We start from the raw sequence: 20,379 nt of genomic DNA, 5'->3' as shown, positions 1-20,379 counted from the left end.
TCACAATGCATTGCAGTGGGAATAATACGCTCTATTTACAAATTAAAATATCCGATTTCAAAATAGTCCGTGCAGTATTTTACCAATATTGGCTCCATCTGCGCTTTGCCCACGGTTTACGGTTCTCTATACAATTTCATTAGTCCTCGAAACTTGCCTCGGTTAGTTAATAAAAAACGACCTTTTCTTCGTCTATAGCGAGTTCATTGGTTTATTAGGTTGCTGAGCACCAAGTGTCTAGAAAACGAATTTATATTACACGATCAAAACAATTTTCTCAAAAAGGTGTTTGCAACTCCTTCGATCTCTTCCTCGTTAAAGACTCGATCATTCGTAATGAAAAACGTCGATGTTAACGTTGCTATCGTTTAACAATTTTTACTTTCTCACGAGCGATACAAAAAATTCACCGTAAACTTGAAAAAAGAAACGGATAAAAGATAAAGACGCGAAGCTCTACGAGTTCCTTTTTAAGGTTTGTCGACAGTTTTTTGCAATAAGAAAAAACAGTTAGAATTTTGGAGGTAAAAGAGCATCGTAAACCCACTGTAACCGGGGACTGAAAAACTGTTTGCTCCATCGGGAGTAAAAAACGGTACCATGCTTGGAGAAAAGTCAGGTTTTTAAGTAACGGGGTTTCGTTTATAGCAGGGGTTGGCTGTTTTCGAGCAAACATGAAACGTTCGCGTTGTCGCGTGCATTTTTTGCATAATATTCTCACAAAAATAGCCGTCGGAAACGTCTGGGCGACGATCCTATCCCCTTTTCTCGACTGACCGAGTGAAAAAAACGTTAACGCCGTAAATTATTCGTTCACGGGCTTTTTTAACGGTATCTTTTAACGGCAAAAAACCGCTACCACTGCTATTGTCACAGTTAACGGAAAAAACTGGACTTTTTTCGGCCAGCAGGAACAATTTTATGGCCGGGCACTACCGAACAAAAAATCCGTCAGGAAAAAAAACAATCGCGACAGTTCTTTTCGCGCAGTTTTTCTTCTCGCGGCGACATTTTTAAACGAAGCTTCCGTCCACGGAAAGAATATTTAAATTATAAACTACCATGGAGCAGAGCCCATCTCTGCAAACGATCTCATCTCGATATAATACATCTTTTATGTTATGTAAATTTAACTTTGTATCTGGAGAAGCGAAGTAAAAGATACACGTGATAAAAGAGCAAGTAGTAGAAAGGGTTGTTGAAGTTGCTCGCTGTATTTGTTCGTGGTTGAACGTGTCGTTAAAGAACCGAGAGGTAAGAGAAGGAAAAGGAGGAAAACAAAATTGAGAAAATTGCTTGTCGCGGGATTTCTTGCAACGAAATAAGCGATACACAAAGGAACAAGGAGCCCGGTTGGAATTCTCTGTTGCACGATTGTGCTTGCGTCACACGGAATCCGATAATATCATATTCCATTGTCGTTTTAGAAAGGTACATAGTATAAACGTAGACAGCCAGATTCTCGTTAAGTGTGGCCCGAAGGCTCTAATTAAAATAACAAACGGAAAATTTCTGAGTTTCCGTCATTTATGGAAAGTTCTGTTTCCAGAGGGCTCGCGGGAACGAGCGGCGCGACGCGACGCCTACGACCCTCAGAACCCGTGAAAACGCCAACAATGTTTCAGTTCGCGTCTCTGTATGGACACGTTTACACGATTCGCGTGTATGTGGAGTTGCGCGAGAGTTTCGCTCGACACTCTAATTTCGCGAAAGGAGCGAAACGCGTAACGTAATGAGCGAAACAAGGGAGCACGGGGGGGTGGCCAACGAAACGGTATTTACGAGGAGCGCGAACGAATACGTAAATAAAAGGAAAATCGGCGATGAATAGTCTCGAACGCGAAAGGAAGCAAACAGTTTTGTAAATGATTTGTAAAACGATACGAAGACGTTTTCGAATGATCGTAAAGGGCTGGAATAATAATGATAAATAGAGACGCGGAAGGAAAGGTAGACGCGAAGCAGGTGTATATAATAATAAAGAGGAAATAAGGCAGAGCGAGAGAGCGAGAGAGAGAGAGAGTGAGAGGAAGAAAAAGAGAGGGAAGAGCGAATAACCACGAAGAGGGGTTGGCGTTTTCATCGGAAAGGAAGGTTGGTTCTGGCGTCTCGTTACAGCGGTTGGTTGCTGAAAGTGTGGATGATGTGGAGGTGGCGTGAGGCGGTGGATGAAAACTCCCCGGAGGGTGAAGCGGTCCTGCCGTGTTTTTCGCCGATTGAATCAATTAAAGAGGAAAAAGTCCCGGGGTAAAATATTCGAGACGTGTCCTTTCAGTCTTGTACCGCGAATATGTGCGTGCTCGTACATCCGTACCAATCGAGACGTCGACATCCATAGCCCCGGCTGACGGAATTGCCGGACTTTCCACACCCCCGAAATGTTACTTCTTTTTCGGTATTTCGCGGGCCAAGGCAAACATTGTTACACAAATGCTCGTGTATTTACGGGGGAACTCGAGAATATCCGTATTTCCGTCGAAACCTTAAACTTTTCGCTACTACAGTGGCCTTACACTGGATCCTATTTAGGATACGTTGTTCTAATAGTTTGCTTCTTCTTATCGAATAGTAAAAAATAATTGTATAAAATGTATTATCTCTGTGACACGTAACAATGTCGCGTAGACACGGAAAGAGTCGTGTATTTTGCTGGATGAAGCGTACAATGAGTAAACCGATCGAGATAACGGATACCTACGTAATCTAATAAAGGTAGTAAAGAAGAAAAGGGGGAGTGAGGGAGGTTGAGACGGTGTCAGGCAACAGAGTTTAATCTCTTAATTACCAAGGAATAGGTCCGCGTGCAGTCGTGGTAAAGTCGTTACAAAGATTAGTGGTAACAGTACGCAGGTAAGCTCTTCATCCGGCTTGTTTGTTAAATAATATAAACGCTACCTTGCAATAGGATTGCCTCAGTTTCTCCTGTTTCTCCTGTTTCACCTGTTCAGGGAGTGCAAAAAAAGTCTCTGTCGTACTTAATTTCGTCAAAAATATACACACGTAAAGTTAGTTCTTAACTTGTATGAAAACGTTGCATCGTAAATAAGAAAGTCGAGCTCGAATCTTTGTTTAGGATGGACGAAATATGAACAAAATTTACGAACAAATTTGGAAATTATATATATAAATAAAAATACGAATCAACGTTTTAACGACCGTTTAACATTTGTCGTCGAATAAAGAAATCGAAGCAATTAAAATTTGGATAATAGAACTTATTAGCGTGTAGGCGAGGGCTCGAGTATATCAATTAACGCAAACATGTTGACGATAAACATTATCAAATATGTGAACGAATGTCTTTAATAAAACGCTTCGTTAAGACGGAACGAAGTATCTCGAAGTAATAATAGTCGCTTTATCGCAGTATGTACTGCGTAGCCAATTGGAACATTCGAGCATACCAGCTCATTATCAGTTTCCGTATACGAGTCTAATGAGGCTATTAAGTGATTTTAGCGTTCGCGAAAAAAATCTGCCCATTGAACAACAACAATTTCATGATCGACTGGTTATATTTATCATTGCAATACGGTGAAACCTCAACTATTATTAATAATAATTATTTTCTCATTTAAGAAGACTATGAAAGCTCTTTCCTTTTTTAATAGCTGCGTAGGAAAATCTTTTTCGTATCACTTTGGTCAAGATTTCGTAGATATTTAATTCACTTCATGAATCGTCAAATATTATACATACAGGGTGTTCGGCCACCTCTGGGAAAAATTTTAATGGGAGATTCTAGAGGCCAAAATAAGATGGAAATGAAGAATATAAATTTCTAGACTTCGTTAAAAAGTTATTAAAATATTAAATTAAAAAATTTCAAATCATGCAAAAAAATTATATTTAGTTACAGGGGTCAATTACAAGCATTTTTCGTGAATAGACATACCCTCGAAATCCTAACCATTTTCGAGAAAAAAATTCCTTACAGAAAATCTAATGCGAGGCCAGAAACGCACCTTCGAAATTTCATGCGAATCTTTAAAACGTCGTAACTCCTGAACCGATTGGACGATTTTAATGTTTAAAAGAGCAAACTACGCGTATTTTAGTGGAGAATATGTACATATCGCAAAAATATTCGAAAAGTTGATCCTTGACCCCGTAAAGTGACAAAAACCCCATAAAAATGGTCCAATTTTCAAACCGCCATAACTCCTATAATAGTGAATATATTTCAATGAAACTTTTTTTTTGAAGTAGAGCCTATGGGTACCTACAAAAAAGTATTGAACAACTTTTCTGTAGCGCGTCAAATAAATTTATTAAAAATGAAAAACTGATTTTTAAGAATAATCGACAAGGGGGGTGTAGGTGCCTAAATTTTTCAACGAAATCGAAAAGTTTCGAATCGTTCTAAAAAAATTATTTCTAGATTCTGGGGTCAAATAGAACCATTTTTGGTGAATACACATACCCCCGAAATCCTAACCACTTTTGAGAAAAAAATTCGAGTAGGTGTGAAATTTTTCGACGAAATTAAAAAATTTCAAATCATTCTGAAAAAATTATTTTTGCTCGCTGGGGTCAATTACAAGCATTTTTGGTGAATAGACCTACCCCGGAAATCCTACTCATTTTCTAGAAAAAAAATAATAACCGTTTAACGAAGCCTCTATCAACGAATTAGTATTCTTGATTTTCGTCTTATCTCGACGTCTAGAATCTCCCATTAAAATTTTTCCCAGGTGTGGCCGAACACTCTGTATGTAAGAATAAAGTTTATTTACGACGTATCGAACGAACGCTTCTTAGGACGCATTTCCACGTTGCATCGTCAATAAAGATTGTTTGTAGACATAATTAATGGAACAATGGTTGTCCAGTACGGTTTTGCTGATTTCGTTTTACGATTTCGAATAATTCAACGACGACCACCATTACCTGGAGGAAAATGCACGGTTGAACGAAGTTGTCTGTGACGGTGTTGTTTCTTCCCAGGCTATCGGGTCGGTCAGGTTCGCCAGGAAGTTTTAGGGTGAAAGTCCTCCGCTTTCCAATTTATTGTCGTTGGTCGTATTTCTGTTTCCCGAATTCTCTTACACCCAGTGGACCTTATTCTATGGACAGTTGGTCAAAACTCAGTGGGTGAAAATGTTCGTGGTAAGCCAGCTAGTTTCGCGAGAAGGATTATCGGGACGAGCGTTCCCTGCCGGATGTTACGGATATTTTTCGTTTATCGTGCATCCCTTCCATAATCCTGAAACATTAGCTCTCGCTCCTAACGAATAGTTTCGAAGAAGCACTCGGGGACCGACATAGATCATCTTTAAGAATTAAGGTTCTCAACAATTACTCGCACGAATTCGTAAACGTTCTTAAATCTTACGTGATTATTTATACAATAACTATCCTATATTAAAACTTCAATTCTATTGTTATTTTCGTGTTTAAAAAGATTAGGAAATGTCAGGTTTTTGAGAAAACAGTAGGATCGTAGGACGTATGCACGTGTTAAAGGAAAATAGAGGGAAGAGAGTATGTACTTACACGTTTCATGTTCTTACGAACCGTACCGTGTTATGACGTAGCGAAGAGAAAAAGGGCTACGCTGACCGATGTAGGGGATGAGGATCTTGTATGGTATCACTGATGGTCCATGCATATGTAAAGATTTCTTGAAAAGGCTTCTTCCGCGGCACTTGGGCTACAAAGATACAAAAGAGGCTTCCCTTTCGCGTGTTCGTGCATTTATTTTATGTAATCGAGTTTATGTCACTCTGCTCTGGCATCGTTCACGATCATCCAACAATATTTTATACAAGGTGTTCGTCGTAACCATCGACACGATTTTTTTCAGCATTCGTGTCAGCTCGACGAACAAAATCTGCTTGCTACAGTTTACAATTTATTTCATATTTATATACAAAAAAAACAAAATTTAAAAAAGCAATCGAATGGTAGGTCGTCGAACTCGTTTTAAAAAATCAAGGTGCGCCGAGTCTTTTGTTCGATAAAAAGTTCTCTGGGGATTTTTACTATCGCGATTTATTGTCAGGGAAGTACCGAGTAATTGTCGTTGGAAAGATTTTTTATCGAAAGAACGTGAATGCCGAGAAAATCGTGGACACCCTCTATAAATTTGATTACACACAAGGAGCATGCACATGAGAGGTCTCCTATTACGCTGATTGAATAATGTGACGTCTTTTAGGCTTTGTAGCTGTGACCACTCTGTACGTAATTGAAATTCTTTTCGCTCGTATCGGTGATAAATCAGGTCGAGGTAAGATAGTAATTTTACGGGGCAAAAGGGTTAAAAAACGCAACAATGTAGGAAGGATATCAGGGCGGGAGGGAGAGAGAGGGAGAGATGGAAAGGTAGGAAGGAGAAGGGGTGGGTAGGATTAGAGTATTGAAGGTTGGGAGCGTGAATCCTGGTTCGCAGGCAAAGCGCGTGGCGAAGCGCGCCGTACACTCTGGAATAGGCCGGTACGTGTTTGGATCGCTTTTAAGAGGGCACCGTAAATTTTGTGGCCCAACAGGGTCGTAAACTCGTACCGAACCGAACAAACGGCTCTTGCGAGGTAGGGGTGCCAGGGAGCCACAGGGGGTAGTTTGGACGCGCGCACGCTGCACCATCGTACGCCACCTCGCACCCTCCCATCAACACGTATATGTATCTTCTCTCGCGTTTCGTTTCTCAAACGATCGGAGAAAGTTTGACGCCTTAATACGGCCCGTGCGCAGGTTGTTCGGCCCACCTCGGGGACAAATTTTAATTACAGATTCTATAGACCAAAATAACACGAAAATCAAGAATAGCAATTTCTCGATCGGGACTTTGTTAAAAAGTTATTCGCGTTTAAAGTTTCGAACAGCTGCGCAAAGTACATCAAAGTACATCAAACATTGAATTGTTACATAGGTTCGAATAAAAAATCCTGAGGATCGTATGTAAATTATCCATAGCAAACGATATCTTCTCTAACTCAGTCACGAGGAAAACAATCTTATCGCCAATCTGCTACAAAACAATGGCCATACGCTCGTACGAACTTTGACTCATCGTCTGAAACTAGTCAATAGATTTACCCAAACATCGTAATAAGTACCAGTGTTATTGTCCATTTCTTCTAGATCTTCTATATTGTTATTCTTATTCATTATCATCTTTTATTATCTTTCTTTCTCCTTTCTTACTTAATTACTTTCAAATTTTACTTATGCATTTGGTTTCAACTTTGCATACGTGATGACAGTAGTGTTTAAATTCATCAGGATCATTTAGATTTTTATTCCGATCAGAAAATATTACGCAGTTTTCCATTCTTCGTTCTAGGTCAATGTGATTCTTTACGCGTTCTAGTTTCACAGTTTTGTATGCGTAGTATATGCGTTGGAAACACTATATTTGCCGATTGTTAAGCATTCTAGGAATACAAATCTCTGTTTATCTTTGAAATCAAACATTTGCACACGATAGTGGTATAATTAGAAACGTAACAGAACAAACGCAACAAAATTTGACGAAGATAAGTTTTGTGTAATACAAAAATCAGTTTCAAGGAGATATTTAATTCGTTTCTGACACAAATTCAAATCATTGCACGTCTAAATTAAATAATCAACGTTTAGAACTTTACGGACACTTTTTAACCCTTCCTTGTAACACGTTTTCATGTAGCTAAAAACTGTGAAAATAAATATTTGTGCTTATTTACGACAGTTTCTAATACGATTACGCCATTGTGGTGCAAACTAAAAGTAAAAAAAAAAAAAAAAAAAAAAAGAGAAGCAGAAGCGAAAAGGAAACGTGAAACTCTCTTTTGATGTAAAACCTGAGTTGGGTTCTCAATTCGAAATCACAACTGGCTAGCGGTTGGTCAAACAAAACACGGAGTATCGTAAAAGTAAAGACAAAGTGACGAAAAAAAGGACGAAGATGATTTATTGTACCGAGGTTCTTGAATTTCCTGGTGCATTTCGGTATGCTTCCTGTCTGCCGTGACTGCGGTGACTGGCGAAACGATTCTTGGCTTACCGCATGTGTCGTAAAAGTTTTTACGTTCACGAAGATTCGAAGGAATCTTTGAAAAAAAAAACAAAAAAAAAGGAAGATAGAAAAAAGGAAAAGCGATGGCGAGATGAGAGGTACGGTAGCCGCTTTGTGACCCCCTATAAAAGTTATACGATGGGTACCGGGCCGTAGGACTTGGAAAAATCGACGTCCTTGAACGGTTTGTGAAACTTCTCGGATCGGACCTCGCAGTGGTTTCCCCTTTATTCCTTCGCCTCTTCCTGGAAATCAATTTCTTTTCAAGAATTAATCGCCGCCGTTGTTTTATCAAAGATCTCGATGCACGATTAATATGACCTGTGTTTCGCGCGAAGTAAGCGCTAAAAATACGCGGAAAGAAACGTACGATGATCGCAGCATCGCGTGGTCAACAATTACCGATTACGTCACGTCTTGTATAGCTTGTTTAGCTGTTGAAAAACAATAGGAAATAATTAGCGACTCCTTTCTCGTTGCAAAAAATAACAGTCGAGTTTGATAAAAATAGAGGCTCTACTCTTATCTCGATATCTTTGATAGTTCTATGGCGGACAAAAGGGTGAAACACTGCAGAGCTGTCCCTTTCGACTTTTCGGCAGATAGCTCGTTTCTCCTCTCATTTTCAAAATCAACACCTCTTATCCAACGATCTCTTACAGTTCGAAAGTTATACAAATACGTGAAATGAATCATTCGATATGGGACGCTGTGTGTATTACGTATTCCGTTTAACGAAGAGGGGGACTTGCAAACGGTCGTGAACTAATCCCCACCATTCCGTTAGACGCTAAGGAAGTTCGTCGTTTCCAGTGCCGACGACGACGACGACGATGTACTCAATTATGCCAAATCTGGCCACACTGTCATCAAGTTTAATTTAGAGGATCGAAGAACGCGGGACGGTTGTGTTCATCGTTTAGACGCTGCGTACAGTGTTGAGAATCAAGGTATGGGCTTGGGCTTGGTTCAAATATTGTACATTATATGTAGTTTGTGTGCATTCGATGTTGAGTATAGTTAGAAAAAAAAAAAAACATTGTAATTTATATTCCAATACGAGTAAAGTCGAATCAGAGTAGGGAAACATTATTGGTGACTCGTTTGATCGAACGTATCCAGTACGCAATTGTATGTGTTTATTATAATTAACGTAATAGCAATTTGTCTCAAGATAATACTTTTTACGGCGATAATGGATAACGAGCAGGATTTTAGTGGGCGTATTAAAACACGCAGTGATAATTGCTGGTAAATTACAAACGGCTGTGTCTGAGAACGCAATAAGGAAGTGACACCGATAACAGTGTAATGTGTAATGAAAGACGCTGCTCCACACTTATCGATTCATTTTTCGTTATTAACTTCTCACAACTGGAATTTCTTTACAACCAACATCTTATTTAATTTGTTAATTGACCCATTGTGTCTACCAACTGAAACCACTATATAAAAAATGCTTCTTTCTAAACTTCCATTGGGTCGATAGACGAGTAATTAATTAAAAGCAACGTAAATAATAAAACTAATTTAATTTCTGGTAAAGTCTCTTCAATGTTTCGTACTTGGTATATGTATATTTCAAATATAGAAAACAATTTTTCGAACTAAAATTGTACAACGCGCAGTTATTGCAACTTGTTATCACTTTTATCGCAACTTGTAATTGCGATATCGCTATATCTGGCGATTCTTTGAATGCAACGGAAAAAATAATATGAAAATAGATAGAATATCGCTTGTTGTTACTTTCAATTGCTTACAAAGCCGTTCCGGAGAATAACACTCTCCTCAAAATATACATATATTCGTAATAGAAGTGATCTTCGGTAGCACTTAATGGGGTAGATCAATGGAATATTTTTTTTTGTTGTTTGGAATTATCTTGTCACGTGTCGATTGCAATTGGACGTGTTTAAGATTGTTTTCTCGTTCGTCTCGAGAGTCGCGGTTGCAACCGAAGGAAGTTTAAATGCCTTTTCGCGAAATCTTTAGATAACAGAAGTAACTAAATTGCAATAGCTTTGAAAATAACAGTGCTATTTATTAGATATTTGAAAGAAATGTCGATAGCCTCCTGTAACGAAGAATGATAATAAAAGGAAAAGGAATAGATGCCGGTTGCATTGGACGGTGTATCGGTAACTAATTATAAAAAAAATTACGTGTATCTTATCGAGGTCTGTTGTATTTTTAAAGTTAGGCTCGCGATAAACTTACAACCGTCGTACAACGAGTCCTTGTTCTTTCCAGAAGTAAATAAGTATCGAACGGTCAGAAGTGAAAGACGTGGAAGAAAATGGAAGTGAAGAATTTGAAAATCGACCAACATATATTTGAGAAGGTTCTTCGGCGTCAGGTGGCGGACGACACGGTGAAGATATTGGAGATTAGCAAACAATGCCTCTCCGAGAAGGGGTTAAACTTTTTGAGCGATCTCTTCGTAGCCACTATAAAGTATACGGTGACGTCCAAGAACGAAAAGTCAAAATCGAAGCGTTCGACGGACGTGATTATCAAAATGGAACCAATGTCGGAGTTTTCCCGGTATCTCGTTCGCAAGCAAGATCTTTTTATCTCGGAATTGATCGTTCTACGCGACGTTGTACCAAAAATAAAAAAGCTCGTCGGTCGTTCGATCGGACCGCAACTATGGTATTGTTCCGCTAATCCAAAGGTTCTCATCATGGAGAATTTAATAACGCGTAAATTTCTTATAAAAGATCGCCAGAAGGGATTGTCGTTGGAACACTGCGTTCGCGTTATCGAGTTACTTGCCAAGTTTCACGCAGGATCTGTTGCCGTTCGTGAAAAGGTAATTGATCAAAGTTACATTGTTACATTGTGCCTGGACTTTATTGAATTTTCATTTGAAAAATCTTTCCTTTAATTGTTTCGTAATAATTTCGTTCGTCGTTTGATAAAATTTTATCCAATTCGATATTAAAATGAAAATTAGTGACGTTTCGTAATTGTTTAGGATCCAAAACTGATCGAATCGTTCAAAGACGGTGGCATTGTGTCGACGAAATGTCCAAAAGCTTTCTTTCGGCTGATGGAAGTGAGCCTGTTGCGGATAGCTAATGAAATCCAAACGTGGTCGGATGAAAAGTGTGCCAGAGCCGCGCCTAAATTAATTAATCTGGCGAAAACTATCGGAACGCAATGTGTAAAGGTGTACGAGTACGATTCCAACGATTTCTGCGTGTTAAATCATGGAGATTGTTGGATCAATAATATAATGTTTCGAGAAAACGAGAAAGCTCAACCCGAAGATGTGCTTCTGGTAATGCATTACTTTGATCTCTCGTGATATGTAGGGTGTATTTCGAAAGAGGGGCTGGATTTACAAGAGTTTCATCGGTAGAAATTGTAAATTAAAGCGCTAGTGAAGTACATATACATATATACGCACGATCGTTGAAAATTTATCAACGAATACGCAAACCGTTCGAAGTAATTCAAAATTTACCCTTACCCAACGCAAACAAGAAGAATCGTAAAATTGAATAGCTCTCTTGACAGTCGCGTTATTCTTTTATTTGACCTACCTTTTATTTAATTAGCCCTTCGAACGGTGATTTAGCTTGTTATCGCGAGTATACAAGTTTCCAGAATATTCATTTCATTGTAGCGGCAGGTAAATGAGAAATAATTGACCCGAGGGCATAAGTCATAAAATTAATAGCCCCGACTCGCCTATTCCACGAAAACCGTAGAAGCTCGATGATACTTGTTCGTAACATTCGCATTCTGTTTAGGTTTTGTCAAAAGTTATTTAGAACAAGGAATACATTTGTTTAATTATTTCGAATTGTACATCGAAGGGAGAAGTAAAAATGTTGAATGCATTTTTTAGGTCGACTTTCAGATGGCTGTGTACACGTCTCCAGCCATCGATCTGTTATATTTTTTCAATATTTGCCCGGAATTCGATATAAAATACGACAAGGACGATTACTTTTTGGAAGTATATTTGAAGAAGCTGAACGAAACTATGGAATACATCGGTTGCAAAGAGAAACCGCTAACGATGCAACGATTGAAAGAAGCATTGCACAAAAGGAGAGTGTACGCAGTCTTTTCTGGAATCGTACTTTATTTACGAATGATGGCGAACACTGACGACACGGAGGATTTTACGGAAGTGCTTCAGAAATTGTCGGGCGAAACTAAGATGAACGTTTTCAAAAATCCAGACGCGGTGAAACTGGCGCACAAAATGATCCCGGTGATGGAAGAAAGAGGCTACTTGGATTGAAATTATTTTTGACATATTTATACCGTACTACATACCATGTAAACGAAAATATTTGTATCGATCGCTTAAGGAATACGCCGCGATAGAAAGTAAAGTTGTGCATAAAATGTTTTTGTGTGTTACATTGTATCGAATACTTTGGTTTCGCGTATAACGTTTCGTTGGTCGAACGTTCTAAATGTATTTGTCGGTAGCAAGTAGTTTCCAGTCAGCTGGTAAGTTGGTCGTGGACGAACGAAAAACAAGTTGCATCCAGGCGGTAGATGAACTTTCGAAAAGATCCTTCGAGGTCGAACGACTTGGCGGTCAGACGGTAGCAATTGATTTATTATAGGGCAGTAAACCACTAGGCTAAAAGGTCTCTGAAAGCGTCGTCTCGGTAACCTACATCGTGAACAGAGAAATTGTTGTGGCAAGCCTCGATGGGGTGGCTGTTGCCCGGAGGAGAATCTCAGCTACTAGACAAGGAAAAACGCGATGGAACAAGAGTGAGCTCGCCTCGAGGGAGCTGCATCTTGGACGAGTCGAAGGTATTTCCCAAATCTCCTCTCTTTCTCTCGCTTCTTGTCTTTCAAGTTCCTTCTTTCTTGTTTGCCAATGACCTGGAAGATGCACGTAGCCCCGGAGGATTCGTAAATCATGGCAGAAAGGTGAATTGGAAAAATCCGGTAGCCGATTTTCGGTTCTCCGCACGAGGTTCGAGAAAGTCGGGAATTGGGAAGGAGCGACGGGGGTGAAACTGTGGAACAATGCCGAAAATGGCCCGTTCGAAAATGGCCCGTTCGCATCTGGATTACTCGGTCGTCAGTGGCAGAAAATCTTTCCAGCGAACCGCGATCACTCACGAATCTTGTGATTCTCAACGCTTTCGTATTTTCTTTTTCTCCGGTTGCTTTCCATGCCTTTCGATACAGAACTCGCGCGATTAATTGTAAGTACGGGACATTGTCATTAATTAAGTTACTAAAACGGGGGGAACTGTCATTTGTAATCGGAATAATGGAAAGAGACGCGCGGTATCTAGGCGGCGAGAATAAAGGAATTCGGGATCAATGGGCAGAAAAAATCGTTTCGAACAGCGAAGGGTGTCACGAACTAATCCTACGATTTTTCAGGTGCTTCGGTTTGATACGCGTTGGACGACGTATTTGTCAATGTCCGTCACCTGAATAACGTCTGTTTTTTATCCGCCTTCTTGGAGAACGACGACGCTAAACGACGGGGGAAAAAGCTTTTCCAACTCTCGTGAGATTAATAAATAAATTGATGTGCTTTTTCACGGGCGTGAATGGCCGAGGAACTAGAAACGGAAACCGATATTCTATAGAAGAAATAAAATCGACGCGCCTGGTTCGTTAAAGGATCGTGGTGCATTAGTTACAAACCTGTCTCGCGCTCTCTATGAAATTAAACCGAGCATTATGAGAAGCAGCGGCCGCGCATCGGACCAAAAGAAAGAAACCACATATCAATATTATCCTATGGGTTCGAAGTTCATACGGGCGTATTTACACCGGCGAGACACGCAATTTTGGCGCGCGACGTGTAAATACAAACGTGCCATTGGACAACAATATACCCGTGGGACTAAAAGCCCGATCTCGGTGTCAATGAGCACACCATTCTGAACGTTTCGATGGTATTCCGTGACGACCTCGAGTAAATTATTGCTAAATGGTGTACAAGCGGATGTCAAGATGCGGGCCTCGTTCGGTTCGGTTCGGTTCGGTTCGGTTCGGTCGTGGGATCTCTCGTCGCCCGGCCCTTTCCGAATATCACAATGTGTAACACAATCTTTTCGATCGATAGCTGATAAATCAACTCTCACTGATTTTACGTGAAAATCACGCCGGTACGAATAGAGGGTTTTTTTTTTCAAAGTAGATGATCGGACTAAATTTTAATTAGCACAGATACGGTTGAAAAGATTTTGTTTTTTCAGACACTTTAGAATGTTAATAATTGTAATAAATCCTCGTTTGAATGTTACTCGAACCGGAACGTTTTTGTCCCTGTACTCGTGAAAGGGTCCCCGTGCTTTCTTGCGTCGAAGGTAGAAAGATCCGTCGGAACATTTGGTTTGAATCAACGAAAATTTATGGGGGCCAATCGCAAACAACCATAAGGATCGACCGTAGGGCCCGTAGATACGTTCGAAGAAATATTCGACGGTGCAATTGCCGCGGTTCCACGATGTTTTGGGAATCTGCGGCCGCAGCAGCATTCAAAGTCGACCGAATATTCCTTTGGTCTGCTGTTCGTAAAGACAGTAAATCATGAAACACGGATTTATGGGTCAATTCCGTGTGGCCTGAAGGTATGGTTGACCATTCGGCGCTTTCTCTTCGCCGTTGCCTCTTTCACCGCTGCATCTTTGCGTTTTCACGTTTCGCCACGTTTCACGAATACCTTCAATCTTTCCTTTCCTTTTCTACAACAAGTTTACTATTATTTTCAATATTCAATTGTTGGCGTATATCCGCGCAGTTAGTTGTATTATCGGGGACATTCGATACTTACACTGTATGCTGGATGACACTACTATGTATACGTATTATACATACAGGGTGTTCAGCTTCTAATTGTACTCCGTTTCAAGTATCACTGTAAGTACAGACTAAAATAAGACGCGAATCAAGAACGAGACGAACAAAAGTAATTTCGACATTCTCAAGTATATTTGATAAGATCTGATCAGGTTTGAATAAAATTCATCCACGAATTAGTAGTTTTCTTTTTGCAATTTCATTATTCTTAATTTTCGAATTATTTTTGCCCATAGATTCATCCCGTAACACTTGCCTTATTTAAAGGTAGTTAAAGAAACCTCGATTTCTCGCAAGTTAAAATTATTAAATTCGCTATGTATATTTATTTATATTTATTTCGTATGTAAAAAAGAAAAAGTAGAATAATAGAGGCAATTAGAACGAACAAGGCAGGCGTCTAGAGTTTATTTTTCGCCAACGGATGCCATACAACTTCACTGTACAGACACGAATACATAACGTGATTTGTGTTCGGACGTGATTTTTGTGTGAAAGGCAGAAGCCAAATGCGATTATGATCGCTGGGGACACGAACAAGGGTGAGTGTATTATAATAAAACGAGAGAGCTGTTACAGTACTCACGTCGCGTGACACGTGGCGAATCGTGCTCTGATATTGTATCACTGTCTGCCACGTGACTATCACTTTATAAGTATATGTATATCGTATCATGTTGGCGATACCGAACTCGTTTGTATCAAACTTTTACTTCGCCATGCTATGGGGGTTACGAAATTTCCTCGTACGTTTATCAGTTTCTGTTCGTTTCATCTTTCATTACCAAGTAACCCAGGTTTGGGACAAATGTTTAATACATTCGTCGATTAACTTTCGCTTACGTTTCATTTGGACAACATTTCCGTATGGCGCGAAACGAAGATATATATGTATGTATATTAGAGCAACGAGAAATAACGGTCCCGGTGTGTACCATTTGGTCGTTAAATAACCGGGGAAAAGTGGATCAACATGATCGAATGGTGAAAACAGGAGAGTCACGATTCTGACATCGTACGTGTCCGTTAGGGGTGTCAATTTGCCCGGTGCAAGTGCAGTTTGGCCCTGTTTGTTTCCAGGAGAGGTTTATTTGCAGCACACAAGGACCGACCGCGGACAAGAGGAGGGGCGGCCAAGAGGGTAAGCCCGTAGAGGACTGTGGAAAAGTGGACGCCTCGCGCTATAACGACGCTCTGATGCCAGCAGCTTCTTGTTTCAGGATGGAGAAAAAAAACCGGTAACGAGGCGCGGCCACGACAGAAACAGCTGTTTCACAAAAGCACCGATCGAAGAGACCGACCGCCCGGTTCGTCGAGTTTCTCTACGAAACAAAAATTCTCTGATGTTACGCAACATTTAGTCCTGTGTTCCAATAGTTATCGGTAAGGATAATAAAGACGAGCAAACCGCAATTGGCCCTTACCGATGGTTTATCTCATTGTCGGTGAACAATAGTCGAGCATGACGAATAGTAATCATACGTGGATGAAGTTGTAGCGAAAGTTGCTTTGGAAGCCGCAGGGAGAAATGATTCGATGAAAGAGAGCAGAGAATAGTAGGAGAGGAAAGAAAACCGAGGGGACGGACGAGCGATAACTGGAAGGTGGGGTTGCTGGAAAGGGAATTATGTACGTTTGTCGCACGTGCGTTTGTTGCGCGTGTATTGAGTGCAAACGGGGCACGAAACCCTAACAACAAGGGTGAGAACATGCCGCACAGACAAAATGTGACATCCGGACCGGTCAATTCCCAAGGTTTCCGAGAGAGCAACGACGGATAACCCACTCGCCCACATGACGGACCACAAACTATACAGTTTTCCATACGATACAATATGTAATTGAATCTGTTTTTCCTTAAGCAAAATTTAGAAAACGGCTCCCATCAAAGTATTTCTAACGCCAAAACTATCTTTTTGTAAATCCTTAAAGCTTAACTATTTCTATTTCTAGTTTTTGTTAGTCTACCCCCGTTGGAAGTTTTGTATAATCCGGTATTGCGAGCGGGTGTACGAAGACGAAGGAAAGAACGTAGCCAGCGCGGTCTTCTATAGACGGTTTCCATGGTATTGTTTTCGTCGAGCGGAGGATAGGGCAGAGGGTTTCACCGCGATTGCTGTAACAGCATCGCCGTGACGAGAGACGCGCGTATCGGTAATGTAACCAATCATCGGGGCGAGTCTGTCTGGTTTTAAAGCTCGGTACCGTCGGGTGTTGGGTCGTGTACCCTCGGCGTTAGTTCGGCTATACTCGGTGCCAGTTGGTTTACGTTCGGCTTCCCGTAACGAGGAGTTTAATGACATCGTCGATGTCCACGTCGGACACACGAATGTCAGGGGAAAGTTTCTCTCTCTTCTCTATTTTGATGTATCCGCCTCCGTCGATGGACAAAATTTAACCCCGTTACGTATTACTATATATACGTTCTCGGAGCACGATCGAATTTGGAAAAAAGAAAAAGGTCACTCCCGTCGGAATCGTTGAAAAATAACGGCGTTAGCAATTTTTTGTAACATTTTCACGATACTGGGTATTTCATTCCCGACGACGTTGAAAGCCTCGTAACCTCTTTTAAGGGATGGTTTTATCAAATACCGTTTCGATGTTGAATTTACTCGTTTGCTTCGATCAACGCTAGAAATACCGAAAGCTATAGTGCATTTATTTGGATAATTATTCACCGTGAAGGGTTGGCAAAATTTCCGGCGCTACAAATTGGTCAGAAATTTTTGCAACAACATTAATCTAGAAAAGGGGACACGTGCCCGGCGTAGCAATATTCCTGGACCCCCGCGGTTAAAACAGTAGAAAGATGGGCGAGAGACACGCGGCTGTCGCAGCAGTTAAAATAGGTACACGAGCCAAGTCACACGGTTGTTGGATGCGAGTCAATGGTGCGTGATTCTCCAAGTCGTTAGCGTCCGCGAGTGTCCCCTTATTTTTCTATTAAAATCCACCCCTCCCGCCTTGCGTTTCCCCCTCGTCCTTCGTCATCAAGATAATCGCGATCACACGACGACGATTCTATTACGCAGATTTTACTAGATTTTGTTCTATGGAAATTTGTTTTGGAAGAATTTTTTTCTAAATTCTAAGGAAACGCGAACAATTTCGAAGAACCAGAGGTTTCTAACAAACAATGGACAATGTATCGATATACGAGCGTTTACGACGTGTTTTCTACGAGTTTCTTGATCATTTACGAGCTATTTTAAGCGCTCCTCTGGTTCTAATAAATCATCCAAGGTCCAGTTATTTTCAACGAAGCAGGAAATCGATCGTAAAATTTGATCCCAGACTCGTAAACGACAGCCATGCTCGCGGAAACCCTTGGGAACGAAATACATATGTACGTGTCAGAAAATTCAATTTTACATCTTTAGGCAGTTAACATTGTGCTTAGATCGTAGAGTAAATGCGGGGGACACCCTACTTAAAGAATGAGTACTAAAAGTGGAAATTAATCGAAAGTTATCGACAGTATGGGTGAGAAAAAGGTCGGACAGGACCTCCCTCGAATGGACAAAGTCACGTACGGTAGGCTCGCTGAAAATGATATTCTCCCGATGGAAGAACGGCTGGCTGAAAGGCTCGTTAGCGACGGGTTTCCCCGATGAGGATTGTTGTCGGACCGGCAGGTGAAAAAGTTCCCTGGCAGCCGGTGTAAAAGTCCGTTTGTTACAGATCACTCAAAGGCCGAACAGATTTGCGTTACCTACGTTTATAATGGGGCGTGCGCTCGTCCATTCTTACGAGTCTCCCACCTTCGTCGTGTTGGATCTTTTACGACGAAGCGTGCCAGGAATCGTAGATCGTAAACGCAAAGGTTCAACTTGTTAACGGCGTCTTATGCAAATAAACCAGGCGACGCCCCTTTTCGGGCCACCTTCGACCAGCCATTTTCTTTTTAACGTGTTCGTCACGAGATAATCGTATAGACGAGGATCAAAATTTGGGGTTTCATCCTTGGAAAATTTCAGTCAATTAGCCAGCAAGATCTTGCAGACTCGACGCCAATCGAGTCCTATTAACACGTCGTTCACGATCGTGAAATTATTAGTATCGCGTCGTGGTCAAAACGGATCGGGGCCCGCTAAGGTGAAATTGAATTTGTAGGAGTGAAAATAGAAATCTGTGGGGGAGGGGAAGTCGGGTATTTATACGGTGGATTCACGTGGCGAGGCATCTGTCGGACAACTTAACAACTACCCTCCCTTTGTCAGCCCTCCTTCCATCCCCTTTTTATACTGTAGCACTGCGGGGTGATACACGCCTGAGACGCCCCGCGGCTTTTTCTTTTCCTTTTTTTTACTTCCTATTTTTCTCTCTTCGCCGACAAATAAGGGCTACTACACGAGTTACACGCGTAACGAGGAATCCACGCGCGACACAATTAGGGACACTGTAATTGCTTCTCATCGTTCGGGGAAATGATTTCGTTTAATCTAATACGATTATCCACGATCGTGAAAGTCCATCGCGAGCATAAACACTCGTTTTCTTCTTAATTCTTTTCTACAATTATGTCAAAGGTATCGACTGTTTCGATCAACTATACACACGGTATATCCGACGTATTGTTTCTTCGACGAAAGATTTCAATGTAAATAACGTTTTACATCGAAAAAATAATTTAGCTTGCTTAAATAATTCCTCGATCGTTAAAAATTTGCACAAAGAGTCCGTATCGTTCGAATAAAATCTCGGCTCGTCTCTGGTTCCGGTATTGTCCTGCGTTTTCCACGTTTCCGCGGTAGACCGTGCTTTTAAAAAGTTTGTCGTCAAAGTAGTCGTCGGTTGTCTGGCAACGATTTCTGCTTATCTGTGTGCGGAGATTCGGTGTCGCCACAGGATTTCACCCGGTACTCTATTTAGCGCTTGTTAGCGTCGACAATACGCTGCAGCTGATCCCCTTAACGAGGCCGATGCTTACATTATATGATGAGGGTGTAAGCTCACCGCGTGGTCTCCACGAGAAATGCGAGCACGCGACACCAACACCAACACCGACATCGACATCGACACCGACACCGACACCGACACCGACCTCCAAATCGTTATTTCTCAAGCTGTCAGGGTTGCACGATTTCAGAGATTCCCTTTTCAAAAATATCGCTGCACGTTTTCGGAATTTCAAGGTGACTAGCAACGCACAATTCTTTCGAAATCTTCTTCCACCAGACTCTTTTGTCGAGAGTGGCTTCGTACTTACGTTGATCGAAGAAAATATGCAAATGGAAAGATCGAATGACAGGTCACGTGGTGCATTCCATTCGTTGGAACGATCTAACGTAAACTAATTAGTATGGGTTCTAATAATAGTAAGGAACTAATTAGTCGAGAGCGCCGAAAAGGGTGCACCCGTTCGTTCTTTTGGAAGAATTAACTTTCTTGGCGCGTAATCGGCTCCTGGAAGGTCTATTTGTAAAAACAACTGTCGAAGCAGAGGCGTTTCAGTTTTCAGAGCAAGGTGGAAAATATCGTTCCACTTACGACACTCGGTCGTAGATCTAAGGGATTTGTCGTACTACGACCGACGAAATGTGAAACACATTTGTCGAGCGTGCATT

General features: G+C 41.0%; 1 protein-coding gene across 2 annotated transcripts; it reads left to right on the top strand.

The window, feature by feature from the left end:
- The first annotated feature begins 8,808 nt into the window (after positions 1 to 8,808).
- LOC122401857 lies at positions 8,809 to 12,381 on the top strand. Of its 2 annotated transcripts, XM_043404271.1 has the most exons (5): positions 8,811 to 8,952; positions 10,053 to 10,182; positions 10,256 to 10,817; positions 10,983 to 11,288; positions 11,862 to 12,381. In XM_043404271.1, the coding sequence occupies exons 3-5, from the start codon at positions 10,302 to 10,304 to the stop codon at positions 12,261 to 12,263; spliced, it is 1,224 nt and encodes a 407-aa protein (XP_043260206.1). In that variant the 5' UTR covers positions 8,811 to 8,952; positions 10,053 to 10,182; positions 10,256 to 10,301; the 3' UTR covers positions 12,264 to 12,381. The 2 variants fall into 2 exon arrangements, with proteins under 2 accessions (XP_043260205.1, XP_043260206.1); XM_043404270.1 differs by lacking the exon at positions 10,053 to 10,182 and having other exon boundaries at positions 8,809 to 8,952.
- The last annotated feature ends 7,998 nt before the right edge of the window (positions 12,382 to 20,379 follow it).

The sequence above is a fragment of the Colletes gigas genome, unplaced genomic scaffold, assembly GCF_013123115.1.
Source record: "Colletes gigas isolate AHSC1104 unplaced genomic scaffold, ASM1312311v1 Colletes_gigas_Sc00029, whole genome shotgun sequence".
Lineage (NCBI taxonomy): Eukaryota > Metazoa > Arthropoda > Insecta > Hymenoptera > Colletidae > Colletes > Colletes gigas.
Note: the sequence above shows the minus strand (reverse complement) of the source record. Positions and strands in the feature narration are given on the sequence as shown.